The sequence below is a fragment of the Pogoniulus pusillus genome, chromosome 8 (genome assembly GCF_015220805.1).
Source record: "Pogoniulus pusillus isolate bPogPus1 chromosome 8, bPogPus1.pri, whole genome shotgun sequence".
Lineage (NCBI taxonomy): Eukaryota > Metazoa > Chordata > Aves > Piciformes > Lybiidae > Pogoniulus > Pogoniulus pusillus.
The window spans coordinates 38,796,081-38,810,276 of NC_087271.1; the positions used below are offsets into that span (position 1 = coordinate 38,796,081).

At 55.7% G+C, this 14,196-nt stretch overlaps 1 protein-coding gene across 1 annotated transcript in view; it reads left to right on the forward strand.

Annotated features, from left to right (window-relative positions):
- Window positions 1–14,196, forward strand: part of PAPPA2 (pappalysin 2) — a 132,632-nt gene that overhangs the window by 40,272 nt on the left and 78,164 nt on the right. Inside the window, exons 4-6 of the mRNA XM_064148125.1 lie at window positions 6,330–6,623; window positions 9,346–9,538; window positions 11,828–11,949. Coding sequence (XP_064004195.1) covers window positions 6,330–6,623; window positions 9,346–9,538; window positions 11,828–11,949 — 609 coding nt within the window. The remainder of the gene's footprint in view (window positions 1–6,329; window positions 6,624–9,345; window positions 9,539–11,827; window positions 11,950–14,196) is intronic.

Here is a 14,196-nt window from a genome sequence, read left to right on the forward strand (position 1 = left end):
GGAAGAGAGCTCCAAGCTGATCCAGGCTAACCTAGCACCCAGCCCTGGCCAATCAACCAGACCATGGCACTAAGTGCCTCAGCCAGGCTTGGCTTCAACACCTCCAGGCACAGCCACTCCACCACCTCCCTGGGCAGCCCATTCCAATGCCAATCACTCTCTCTGACAACAACTTCCTCCTAACATCCAGCCTGGTCCTCCCCTGCCACAACTTGAGACTCTGTCCCCTTGTTCTGTTGCTGCTTGCCTGGCAGCAGAGCCCAACCCCACCTGGCTACAGCCTCCCTTCAGGTAGCTGTAGACAGCAATGAGCTCTGCCCTGAGCCTCCTCTTCTGCAGGCTACACACCCTCAGCTCCCTCAGCCTCTCCTCACAGGGCTGTGCTCCAGGCCCCTCCCCAGCCTTGCTGCCCTTCTCTCAACACCTTCCAGCACCTCAACATCTCTCTGCAATGGAGGAGCCCAGAACTGGACACAGTACTCACGGGGTGGCCTGAGCAGTGTTGAGCACAGGGGCACAAGAACCTCCCTTGTCCTGCTGCCCACACTGCTCCTGAGCCAGCCCAGGATGCCACTTGCATGGCTCCCTCTAACCATACTGTCTCAGTCTTTCTGCCATCATCACAGTGAGTCCCCCTCAAATTCAGAGTTCTTGCTTGGAGCCTGGCATGAATTTTCTGAGAACTTAAATCTTCAGCTCTTGGTGCTTTGTAGTTAAAGAACTCCTGATCTAGAGAAAAAAAAACCCTCTTCCACTGTGGAAAGCTAAAGCCTCCAAACCCCCTGCCCAGGTCATAAGGCAGAAGCCTGAGCTTCATGTGTAGGCACATGTGAGCTGTATGTGGGTACACATGGAGGGAAGGCAAGGGAGTTGTTAATGCTTGGTGTTATAAATACTTTCTGCAGTTATATAAGCTGAGGCCAGCTCATATATCTGGCTGAGGTCAGTGGATCCTGAAGGAGGGCCAGCAGTTCCATCAAAGGTACCTTAAGCAATGGCCATCTTCCTGTCTGACTAACCCTCAGGCGTTTGTTCCATTAGTTGCTGTGACTCAGTGTTTGGGCCAGGCTGGCCCTGTCACACAGGTTCAGCTTTGTGCTTTGCTGCTTAAAGATCCCATGCCTGCTTCAACCTGTGGTCTCTTCAACAGCCCTTGCTCAGGAATGAGTTGATTCCTTGGTGGCAGGCTTGAACCAGTGTTCAGCGACCTTTAGTGTTGGTGTTGACCATGGATACAGGCAGGGAAATATTCCAGGACAGGAGATTCCAAGGGATATGTGAGTGAGGGTGAAGTGGAGACCACATCGGTGCTCCCTGGAAGTATTAAGTGGAGGCTTGACAGGACTGCTGGGTCTGGTCTTGTTCAATATCTTTATTGATGATCTGAACCAGGGGATTGAGTCCAGCATCAGTCAGTTTGCAGATGACACCAAGCTAGGAGCAGTTGTGGAGCTGTTGGAGGGTAGCAGAGCCCTGCAGAGGGACCTGGCCAGGCTGGATGGGTGGGCAGAGGCCAATGGGATGAGACTGAACAAGGCCAAGTGCAGGGTTCTGCACTTTGGCCACAACAACCCCAAGCAGCACTCCAGGCTGGGGCCAGAGTGGCTGAGAGCAGCCAGGCAGAGAGGGAGCTGGGGGTGCTGGCAGAGAGGAGCTGAAGCTGAGGCAGCAGTGCCCAGGTGGGCAGCAGAGCCAATGGCATCCTGGGCTGTCTCAGGAGCAGTGTGGGCAGCAGGACAAGGGAGGTTCTTGTGCCCCTGTGCTCAGCACTGCTCAGGCCACCCCTTGAGTGCTGTGTCCAGTTCTGGGCTCCTCCATTGCAGAGAGATGTTGAGGTGCTGGAAGGTGTCCAGAAAAGGGCAATGAAGCTGGGGACGGGCCTGGAGCAGAGCCCTGTGAGGAGAGGCTGAGGGAGCTGGGGGTGTGCAGCCTGCAGCAGAGGAGGCTCAGGGCAGAGCTCATTGCTGTCTGCAGCTGCCTGCAGGGAGGCTGTAGCCAGGTGGGGTTGGGCTCTGCTGCCAGGCAAGCAGCAGCAGAAGAAGGGGACAGAGTCTGAAGCTGTGGCAGGGGAGGTCTAGGCTGGATGTGAGGAGGAAGTTCCTGGCAGAGAGAGTGATTGACATTGGAATGGGCTGCCCAGGGAGGTGGTGGAGTCTCTGTGCCTGGAGGTGTTGAAGCCAAGCCTGGCTGGGGCACTTAGTGCCATGGTCTGGTTGATTGTCTAGGGCTGGGTGCTAGGTTGGGCTGGCTGAGCTTGGAGGTCTCTTCCAACCTGGTTGATTCTATGACTTTGGGCAACCTGACCTAGCTGAAGATGTCCCTGCTCACTGCAGGGAGGGTTGGACTGGATGACTGTTAGAGGTCCCTTCCCACCCAAGCTGTTCTATGATTCTACTCATCAACTGTACTGATAGATTGGGTACCTCTTGCTGCTGTGGTTTGAGTCTGGAGATGTTGCCAGCTCTGCAGCCCTAGCTGGTACATCTGGCCTTGAGAGGAAGGACATGAGGCCAGGCATGAATCTTTCCAACTGCCTGGCTGTGGTTAGCAGAGCAAGCCCAGAGAGAGGGCCCTGGTTCACTTGCTGTGGAGTTCTGGACTTGATGTCACAGAGATGTGATACTGAACTTTGTATCTTGGCTGTGTAAATGCTCACCTTGGGGGGAATCTCCTTGGGCAAATTGTCAGGCATGAACCATAGAATTAGTCACGGTTGGAAAGGACCACAAGGAGCAGCCAGTTCCAAGCCCCCTGCCATGCCCAGGGACACCCTACCCTAGAGCAGCCTGGCCACAGCCTCAGCCAGCCTGGCCTGAAACACCTCCAGCCATGGGGCCTCAACCACCTCCCTGGGCAACCCATTCCAGCCTCTCACCACTCTCAGGCTCAACAACTTCCTCCTCACCTCCACTCTGACTCTCCTTACCTCCAGCTTTGCTCCGTTCCCTCCAGTCCTGGCACTCAGAAGTCCCTGCCCAGCTTTTTTTGCAGTCCCCCTTCAGATACTGCAGGCACGAAGGGGAAAGTGCCCTTAAGAGCCCAGCTTAGCCCATCTGCAGGGCAGGAGGAGGCAGAGGTGAGAAGGCCTGATCTGCAGAGGAGGGAGAAGAGGGGGACTGCTCTTGCTGGGATGCTTTGAACAGCCTCACATTTTGCCTTGGCCACCAGGACCCTGCAGAGGGGAAATGCAACTTCCTGGTGTAAATCTGGGAGCTCTCCCAGCTCGTTGGGGAGCTCTGGGGACAGGGAAGGGAGGCATGGGGCTGTTCTGGAAGGAAGGCAGAGTTATCCTGCTGTTTCTAATCCTGTCATCTAATTAGTTGGGGTGTGGGGGGGGAGACTAACAAATGCAATCATCCTGTGGAGTGTGGGGAAGGAGTGGGATAGGGGAATCCAGCAGAGAGGAGGGGCAGGGACAGGGTATCTTAGCCTTGGTATCCCTCCCCTCTCTCAGTTCTGTCCCTGCCTGGCCTGGGCTGCCATGTGTTCCCCGTGGTGGGGAGAGCAGTAGGCAGGGTATCTTAGCCTTGGCATCCCTCCCCTCTCTCAGTTCTGTCCCTGCCTGGCCCGGGCTGCCATGTGTTCCCCGTGGTGGGGAGAGCAGTAGGCAGGGTATCTGAGCTTTGGCATCCCTCCCCTCTCTCAGTTCTGTCCCTGCCTGGCCCGGGCTGCCATGTGTTCCCCGTGGTGGGGAGAGCAGTGGGTTTGTGCTGGAAGGAAGGCTGCTGGGTGGCAGTGCCTGCCGTGCCCCTGCTGCTCAGCCCTGGTGCCGGTGGTTAGCGCCGTGGGACACACTCGGGGCTTTCACAGCCCCCTCCTTTCTTCACCAGGGCTCTTCTTTCTGTGTGCACATTCCTCCTCCTCCCAGACCTTTGTGCAGGCAGCCCCCTGCCTCCTCCAGCCTGGGGTTTGGCTGCAGAGCTGCCTTTTCTTTCTGCTCTCTCATGCCCTGCTTTGATTCAAACGAGAAGCAGCTTTTCTTTATGTGCCCCCTGGGGTCTCCATCCATGAGATGCCCTCTGCTATCTGCAGCCTTTACCACCCTGTTCACTGGGAGCAGGCTGGCTTGCAGAAGCCCTAAGGATTGAGAGGACACAACGTGAAGGTGCCCAAAGGGGTTTATTTTTGGTCAGCCTCTGCACCTTCTTGTGACCTGCCCTGTGTAACTAAAGGGTCAAGAGCTGACTGGTGGGGTGCAGAGTCCTCCACGCTCTGGTGGAGGTAAAGGGGTTAAAGGGAATGCAGCTATTTTGTGACCCACCCTTTGCCTCAAGCCAAGCTGCCCTGGGAATAAGACCCACAGACTGTGGGGAGGAAGAAGAAGAATGACTTCTTAGCTGAGCAACGGTGCCACACTTGACAGGTCAGTGGCATCTTTCAGCCCTTTCACGAACCACACACAGAGATGTTCCACAAGAAGACTGCAGCCTCTTGTGACCTCCTTGGGCTTAAGGGAGTTGCTCAGGGGCATCTCTGAAGGCCTCTTCCCCTGCTCCAAACCCATTGTTCACACATCGTGGCTCTACCAGAGAAGTCACAGACCTGTGGTGCCCTGCCAGGAGCAGAGTGAGCTGAAGAAAGCCCTGCCTTGGAAGGAATGCCCTCTGCCTGAGGATGTGAGGTAGTCCTGGGAGCACACAGAGCTGATCCAGGAGCAGATTTCAAGCAGCCTGTGCTGTGGCTGCAGCCAGGATCATACAGTGGCCCTCTGCCAAGTGTAACTTTGCTGGCAGGGGCAGCAATCAGCAGCGGAGTCACAGTAGCACAGGCTCTGCTGCGAGGTAGTTGGCACGGCCAATTCTCCGGGGCCCTACAAAGGAGGGAGCAAGCTGTGCCAGAGCCAACTATTCACCGTGCTGCCATCCAAGCTGTCTAGGTTACAAGGGCTTGAGTTTAAAAAGCCTCCTCTGCCATGGAGGTATTGCCTGGGAGTCAGCATGGGCCCATGCTCCTTGTCTTGCTGGCGCTGCCCAGCCCTTGCTCCTCTACCCTAAGGCAGCCTGTGGAAAAGTGGATGAGGAAATGAGAGGAGAAAAAAGGAGGAAATGGCCAATGAAAAGCCTCGAAGCAGGGAAGAAAGTGCACTTTCCACAGAGATTTTCATCTGGGCAAAACAAAAGGAGGCCAGAGAAGATGTGGGTGAGTTTTGTTCCTGGGCATCCTCTGTAGACAATTCCCAGCAGGAGTGGTACGTTGCTGTCAGCAAGGATGTGCCTCCCAGGCCAGGAGTTGGAGATGCTGGCAGAGTGCAAGGGGAAGGGTCAGCTCTGCTTTCTTTCATCACCTTCACTGATCCTTGCTCTTCCTGGAGGCTGGAGATGAAGAGCACCTTGTCCTGCAGTCAAGGGGCAACTTATGGCAGGATCAGCACAGGTCCTGTCCAGCTGCTGCTCTCAGTATGAGGTGGCATCTCTGGGAAGTTTCTGGGGGACTGAGTCTGCACCCATGCTTTGGCATTTTTGCCAGCTGAGCCTGCACCACACTGACTGGGAGATAAGTGTCACATTGTGCCCTCTTGAGTCAGGGCACTGGGGTGCCCCAGTGGGGTAGGACTGTGGCAGATGGGATGGTTCTGGCTCGGTTCACTTGGTGCACCTTGCCCACATGTAAACCCCTCTGAAGGGGAGGAAGGGACCTTTGGAAGCTGTGCTTTGGGAAACACCTCCCTAAAACACACAGTGTATTAAGGTCAGATCTGTGGGAGAGGCTTAGTGGATTGCCACAGCACCTGGAAGTTTGGTTGTTCCTTAGAGTCTGCTCTGGAGGGTGAAGCAATGGATCATTGATGCTTTTCCAGCAGGAGCCAGAGGCAGAACATTGTATGGACTTGTGCAGCAAGTGGTTTCTATTTGGCACAGCCAAATGTGTCAGGACTTTGCTAGGCACCTCGTTGTTCTCTTCTGCCATGGGAGCTGGCATGCTTTAGCCACCTGTCTAGGCTAGGGAAGGTCTTCTGCTTTCTCCTTCAAAAGATCCTCCCTGTAAACTTGCAGCACAACTTAGTTTGGTGCCCTGGCTCTGGAACTCATCTGGAGTGGTAAGGGTGAACCAAAGGAGACACTGAACTGTAAACACCTGAAATGGCAGCTGAACTGATTGGAGCTTTTTGGGGGAGTGGTGTGATGAGAAAGGGAAGAAAAGCCACCCCCACCCCCCTTCCATTCCAAGAGGGCAGCGTAGCCATCCCATCCTGTGCCCATCTTCAGCTGTAGTACTTCCCTTGTGACCTGGCAGCAGGAGGAGAGGAGTTTCACCCAGCACAGGTGGGTACCAGCAGCTGCCCGCTCTCTCCTTCCTCTGCCTGATGTTCTCTGTACTTGCACTTCCAGGTGGAGTTGTCCTCAACCCTGCTTATTATGGTATGCAGGGCCACACGAATACCATGATCCACGAAGTGGGACACGTCCTGGGGCTGTACCACGTCTTTAAGGGTGTGAGCGAGCGGGAATCCTGCGACGACCCCTGCAGGGAGACAGCTCCCTCTATGGAGACAGGAGACCTCTGTGCTGACACTGCCCCCACCCCCAAGAGTAAGCTCTGTCGGGACCCAGACCCCACCAACGACACCTGCGGCCAGACCCATTTCATGGGGACACCCTTCAACAACTACATGAGTTACACAGGTAAAGGGGCATTTGCCTGAGGGCTGCTAAGGGGTCCCCTGCTCTAGAAACCTGGGTTGCTCTCCCTCCCACCCCCATGTATAGTCCCTTCCCTGCTTCTCCAGTTGAGGTGAGAGAGTGATTGGCATTGGAATGGGCTGCCCAGGGAGCTGGTGGAGTCACCATCCCTGGGGGTGTTCAAGCAAAGCCTGGATGAGGCACTTGGTGCCATGGTCTGGTTGACTGGGTAGGCCTGGGTGCTAGGTTGGGCTGCATGATCTTGGAGGTCTCTTCCAACCTGGTTGGTTCTCTGATTCCATGTGGTTCTTCCTGGTGAGTTGGGGTGGGGCAGACTGCAGCCTGTGCTTGCAGTAGTTTCTTAGACCCTTTCTTGTTGCAAGCTGTTGCATAGAACAGCCTAGCTGGAAAAGACCTTAAGATCACAGAGTCTAACATCTGACTGTACACAACTGTTAGGCCATGTTCCTAAGCTACTCACCCGAAGGTCTTTCCAACAGCATCAGTAAGTTTGCAGCTGACAATAATCTAGAAGCAGCTGTGGAGCTGTTGGAGGGTAGCAGAGCCCTGCAGAGGGACCTGGCCAGGCTGCATGGGTGGGCAGAGGCCAAGGGGATGAGATTGAAGAACACCCCCAAGCAGCACTACAGGCTGGGGACAGAGTGGCTGAGAGCAGCCAGGCAGAGAGGGAGCTGGAGGTGTTGGTGGAGATTAGCTGAAGCTGAGGCAGCAGTGCCCAGGTGGGCAGCAGAGCCAGTGGCATCCTGGGCTGGCTCAGGAGCAGTGTGGGCAGCAGGACAAGGAAGGTTTTTGTGCCCCTGTGCTCAGCACTGCTCAGGCCACCCCTTGAGTGCTGTGTCCAGTTCTGGGCTCCTGAATTGCAGAGAGATGCTGAGGTGCTGGAAGGTGTTTGGAGAAGGGCAAGGAAGTAGGTGAGGGGCCTGGAGCAGAGCCCTGTGAGGAGAGGCTGAGGGAGCTGGGGGTGTGCAGCCTGCAGCAGAGGAGGCTCAGGGCAGAGCTCATTGCTGTCTGCAGCTACCTGAAGGGAGGCTGTAGCCAGGTGGGGTTGGGCTCTGCTGCCAGGCAGGCAGCAACAGAAGAAGGGGACAGAGTCTGAAGTTGTGTCAGGGGAGGTCTAGGCTGGATGTTGTTAGGAAGTTCCTGGCAGAGAGAGTGATTGGCATTGGAATGGGCTGCCCAGGGAGGTGGTGGAGTCTCTGTGCCTGGAGGTGTTGAAGCCAAGCCTGGCTGAGGCACTTAGTGCCATGGTCTGGTTGCTTGGGCAGGGCTGGGTGCTAGGTTGGACTGGCTGAGCTTGGAGCTCTCTCCCAGCCGGGTCAATTCTATGACTCCATCACTTTCCTGGTTCCTCTCCTCTGAGTGTGTCACTGCACACGCACCCAGGTGACTCTGGTCTGTGCTGTGCCTTTGTTCTCCAGCCCCGAAGCAGCTTCATTGTTGCTTTCATTTGTTGGTTTTACTGCTGCTATAACTTTGGGTCTTCAACTCGAGTCCTCCCGGCTTGGTTTCCAAAGGCAAGGCAGAAGAGCTGCCGCTGCTCCTGGCTGCCCACGGGGACCCAAGCCTGAGGAGCAGTTCCGTGCTCCTCTGCCGGGCCACGGCGAGTGCCGCAGGGGTGGCAGCGGCGTGCGGGGCTGGAGCCGGTGCGAGCGGCAGCGGAGCAAGTGCAGGGCTGCGGCGCTGCTGAGGCAGTGCCACCTTGTGGCCGTGGGGACACACGACACAGGGCAGCCCTGGCCGCGGAGAGCCGCCCGCTGGCTTCTCAGGCTGCCCCCTGGTTCCCAAAGCAGCCTTCAGAGAACGGGAAGGGTGCACCTTGTTGTGCCCTGCCAGTCATAGAATCACAGCATCAACCAGCTTGGAAGAGAGCTCCAAGCTCAGCCAGGCCAACCTAGCACCCAGCCCTGGCCAGTCAACCAGACCATGGCACTGAGTGCCTCAGCCAGGCTTGGCTTCAACACCTCCAGCCACGGCAACTCCACCACCTCCCTGGGCAGCCCATTCCAATGCCAATCACTCTCTCTGACAACAACTTCCTCCTCACATCCAGCCTAGACCTCCCCTGACACAACTTGAGACTGTGTCCCCTTGTTCTATTGGTGGTTGCATGGGAGAAGAGCCCAACCCCACCTGGCTACAGCCTCCCTGCAGGTAGTTGTAGCCAGCAATGAGCTCTGCCCTGAGCCTCCTCTTCTGCAGGCTGCACACCCCCAGCTCTCTCAGCCTCTCCTCACAGCCTGTGCTCCAGGCCCCTCACCAGCCTTGCTGCCCTTCTCTGGACACCTGACACAGCACTCCAGGTGTGGCCTGAGCAGTGCTGAGCACAGGGGCACAAGAACCTCCCTTGTCCTGCTGCCCACACTGCTCCTGAGCCAGCCCAGGATGCCATTGGCTCTGCTGCCCACCTGGGCACTGCTGCCTCAGCTTCAGCTCCTCTCTCCCAGCACCCCCAGCTCCCTCTCTGCCTGGCTGCTCTCAGCCCCTCTGGCCCCAGCCTGTAGTGCTGCTTGGGGTTGTTGTGGCCAAAGCATAGAACCCTGCACTTGGCTTTGTTCAGTCTCATCCCATTGGCCTCTTCCCACCCATGCAGCCTGGCCAGGTCCCTCTGCAGGGCTCTGCTACTCTCCAACAGCTCCACAGCTGCTCCTAGTTTGGTGTCATCTGCAAGCTGCCACCCTTGCTCTGATCTTTGTTTTCCTCCTAGACGATGACTGCACCAACAGCTTCACTCCCAACCAAGTGGCCCGGATGCACTGCTACCTGGATCTGGTGTACCAGCGCTGGGGGCAGAGCAAGAAGCCTGCACCCATCCCCATCCCTCCTATGGTGACAGGGCAGACCTGGGACTCCCTCAGCATCTACTGGCTGCCTCCCATCAGTGGTATCATCCACGAGAGGTGGGGGATCTGCTCTTCCAACGGTCTTTGGCTTGCACAGGAGAGACAGGGGAGCCTCTGTGGTACAGACCACCCATCCCCTTCCCCCTTCAGTCACCTCCAGCAGAGCCTCAAACACAAGGCCTGGGTTCCTGTGATGGCTCTGCTGGCACAAGGCTCTCCCTCAGGCTTTCTGCTGTCAGGGTGCCGGGAGGAGAAGCCAAAGAGAGTTGGGAGGCAATTCCAATTCCTAAGCTCCAGAGTGCAATCAGGGGATGAAAAATGAGCTTCATTTATCACTTATTGTATAAAGTCACTACTTACCAGGAGGAAATGCAGCCTTGTGGTTAAGGCAGGGAGCTTGAACCACAGCAGCTGGGTTTTGTTCCCAGTCCTGTCATGGACTCCTGGTGTAACTGACTGGGGGTAAGTCAGGAAACTCTTCAAGCCAAAGAAATGATGATGAGGAACCAGATTTGTTTGGCTGGTGAGTGGTGTGTGGCCTTGAGCACTGAGTATCTGTCTTCTTCCCAGCGCTGGGCAGGACCTGGATACGCCACCAGTGCTCGTGTTCAGCAACCCCTCTTACTAAACCATATTGGTTTCCACGAGGTTTTAGGTCTGTGCTTCTATTATGGGGCCATGAGCACATGTCAAAGATCTCTTGAGCTTGTTTTGAAGCTGCTTCACAAAGCTGTCTCTTGCAATTCAAAGAAACTGCTGCCTGAGGGCAGCTAGAACAACCCTGGGACAGTGTCTGCTGTCTGCTCAAAAAAGCTGCTGCTCTTCATCAGGGGCCTTTCACCCAGGGATAAGATGACCACGTGTCTGTCACTTCCCAGACATGAAAGTAGCTGGGTGGCTTCAAGTCATCCTAATAAACTGCTTTGGTGAGGAATGGAGTGGTTTAGCAGCAGGGAAACATGAGTCCAGAAGGCAGACACTGGGTTTTTGGAGCCATTCCCAGTTCTTGCTCATGGCTGTCTCAGGAGCTGGTCCAAGGTGGGTGTCCTGCATCCCCTGAGAAGAGCTGATCAAGGGAAGGGGCTGAGGTTGGTCCCTTTCATAGACAAGTGCCCTTTTCTTTCCTGGGGAGCACTGAGAGATGCCCTTTAACCAACACTGCTGTGACCACTTAGTGTTCCAGTAGTGATGGACTACTCTTGGTCTTGTTGAACCTCATGAGGTGGGCACAAGCCAACCTCAGGAGGTTCAACAAGAACAAGTGCAGTGTCCTGCATCTGAGTTGAGGCAATGCCAAGCACCAATCCAGGCTGGGCAGTGAGTGGCTGGAGAGCAGCCCTGAGGAGAGGGACTTGGGGGATGCTACTGGAGGAGAAGCTCAGCAGGAGCCAGCAGCGCGCACTTGCAGCCCAGAAAGCCAAGCAGAGCCTGGGCTGCAGCAGCAGAAGTGTGGCCAGCAGGGCCAGGGAGGGGATTCTGCCCTTCTGCTGTGCTCTACTCTGCTGAGACCCCACCTGGAGTACTGCATCCAGTTCTGGAGCCTCTATTGCAAGAGGGCTGTGGAGATGCTGGAGTGTGTCCAGAGCAGGGCCAGAAGGATGCTCAGAGGCTGCAGCAGCTCTGCTGTGAGCACAGACTGAAAGAGTTGGGGCTGTTGAGTCTGCAGAAGAGGAGGCTCCCAGGTGACCTTCTTGTGGCCTGCCAGGATCTGAAGTGGGCTACAAAAAATCTGGGGAGGGACTTTTGAGGCTGTAAGGGAGTGACAGGACTGGGAGGAATGGAGCAAAGCTGGAGGTGGGGAGAGTCAGCCTGGCTGTGAGGAGGAAGTTGTTGAGCCTGAGAGTGGTGAGAGGCTGGAATGGGTTGCCCAGGGAGGTGGTTGAGGCCCCATGGCTGGAGGTGTTTGAGGCCAGGCTGGCTGAGGCTGTGTGCAGCCTGCTCTAGGGTAGGGTGTCCCTGGGCATGGCAGAGGGGTTGGAACTGGCTGCTCCTTGAGGTCCCTTCCAACCCTGACTGATTCTATGGTACTCAAACCTGCCTTGGGTTGAGCAGAACTAGACCCAGCTGCATCCACCCAACTGCAGAGTCCTTGTCTTGGGGACTGTGGAGTTGTCAGCTGCACTGTGTGGGTAGGATACAGCTGATTCAGTGGCTCACCCAAGACTGACCACAGAGCATGCAGAAGAGATGGGGTTAAACCCAGCTTGTCCAAGAAGAATGATACCACCCAGGGGCTTCCTGAGAGCTTAGCTTTGCTTTGCCAGCTTTCCCTCTGCTCCTCCCTGGACAGTGAAAGATCAACTCGCTGTGATTAGACATGTCAATGCCTTTGTCTTCTGCCTGCAGGAAGCAGGACACACTCTGTGACAGCTGTGCAGAGGATGGCACTTTCCATCAGTATGTGCACGAGGCCTCTTCTCCTCGGGTCTGTGATTCCTCTGGCTACTGGACTCCAGAGGAAGCAGAAGGTATGTGCCTCCATTCCACCCTCAGCTGGGGATTTCCTAGGCAGAGATCAGATCCTCCTAACACACACCAAAAAAAGAAGCAGCTTTTTTACTTTTATAAAGTGAAATGTTTTCTGTTTGGGGAAGCTCTTTTGTGCAGAGAAGACTTCCAGGTGCCCAGGAGATACCTGGTAACTGCCTGCTGGCTTTGGACAAACAAACTGACACCCACCTATCAGTCCAAATAGTTTCCCAGTAAGGTGTTCATGAGAGCTACTGGTCAAAGGGGAGGAGCATTTCATCCAAACAAGTCTTACAACACAGATCTTGGGACCTCATCCAAAACCTCAGAGGCATCACAGGGTATTAGGGGTTGGAAGGGACCCAAGGGCATCATCGAGTCCAACCCCCATGCCAGAGCAGCACCACACGATCTAGCACAGATCACAGAGGATCATGTAGAATCAACCAGGTTGGAAGAGAGCTCCAAGCTCAGCCAGCCCAACCTAGCACCCAGCCCTGGCCAAGCAACCAGACCATGGCACTGAGTGCCTCAGCCAGGCTTGGCTTCAACACCTCCAGCCACAGCGACTCCACCACCTCCCTGGGCAGCCCATTCCAATGCAAATCACTCTCTCTGCCAGGAACTTCCTCCTAACATCCAGCCTAGACCTCCCCTGGCACAGCTTGAGACTGTGTCCCCTTCTTCTCTTGCTTTTTGCCTAGCAGCAGAGCCCAACCCCTGTTGGTCATCCAGCCCTGTCCAATCAACTAGACCATGGCACTGAGTGCCTCATCCAGGCTTTTTGTTTTAACACCTCCAGGGAAGGAGACTCCACAACCTCTCTGGAGTATCCACAGGGCTTGGTTCAGCCTTGTCCATGAGGAGGAGGAGGAGGAGCAATCTTGCTCAGCCCTGCTAAGTCTGTGCCAAGCCCTGGACAACCTGGCTTGGAGGCAACACTTTGCTGACAGGGTGAACAGCAGGGTGTCCAAACTTCCTTCTGCTGAGACTCAGATAGGTGTTGGCTTAGAGACCAACCCCGTGGGCATGGTGATGGCTTTCAGGGTCATGCAAGTGCCGTGGGAGCTGTTGGGCTTTTCATACTGCCTCACCTTTTCCAAGGGCAAAGCAGAGGAGGCAGGCTGCCAGGTGAAAGCATCTTGTGGTGCATGTGCTGCTGTCAGGCCGTGTGGAGCCAGAGGATCTGTTAGCTCTGTGAAGAGGACACAGCTCTTCTGGCTTTCACAAGGCTGATGTGAAATGGGTGCAGGATTTGAGCTGGAGTTAAGCCTTCAGAAACACTTGCAGAGGCCACTGAAGACAGGAGCATTCCTACTGCAGGTTGATAGATTCCAGTGCAGCTTTCTTAGCTGGAAAGCCCAGCACCACCTTACTCCTGCTGACTACTAAGCCACTGTCAGGGGAGGCAGGCTGAGTGTCTGAGGTCAGCCTGGGCACCAGCCCAGAGCTCCTAGGGGAAGAACAGCCTTCTAGAGCTGCTTCCATTTCTTGCTTTGGGACCCCCTGCTTGCTTTGGGACCCCCTGCTTGCTTTGGGACCCCCTGCTTGCTTAGGGACCCAGTTCCTTCGTCCCTGTGACCTGTTCCATCATGTGTCTGCCTGTGGAAAGATTTGGGCTCTGCTCTGCTTAGCTTATGTCCAGACCCCCCCAGTGCCACAGGGATTCAGCAGTCAGGTGCCTTCTGCAACTCTTCTTTGCACTTGAGACTAAGGAACAAGCTTTATGTTGATCTTCAAGTCAAGAAAAGCCTGGATGAGGCACTTAGTGCCATGGTGTACTTGACTGGCTAGGGCTGGGTGCTAGGTTGAACTGGATGAGCTTGGAGGTCTCTTCCAACCTGATTGATTCTATGTCTCTGATCTGTGTCCAGGCTGTGACCAGCTGCAGCACGGTCTCTGTTTAAGAAGGCTGTGAGACAGCAGATCAGAGAATCAGACAGGTTTGGAAGGGACCACAAGAAGCAGCCAGTTCCAACCCCCCTGCCATGCCCAGGGACACCCTACCCTAGAGCAGCCTGGCCACAGCCTCAGCCAGCCTGGCCTTAAACACCTCCAGCCATGGGGCCTCAACCACCTCCCTGGGCAACCCATTCCAGCCTCTCACCACTCTCAGGCTCAACAACTTCCTCCTCACCTCCACTCTGACTCTCCCCACCTCCAGCTTTGCTCCATTCCCCCCAGTCCTGGCACTCCCTGACAGCCTCAAAAGTCCCTCCCCAGCTTTTTTGTAGGCCCCCTTCAGA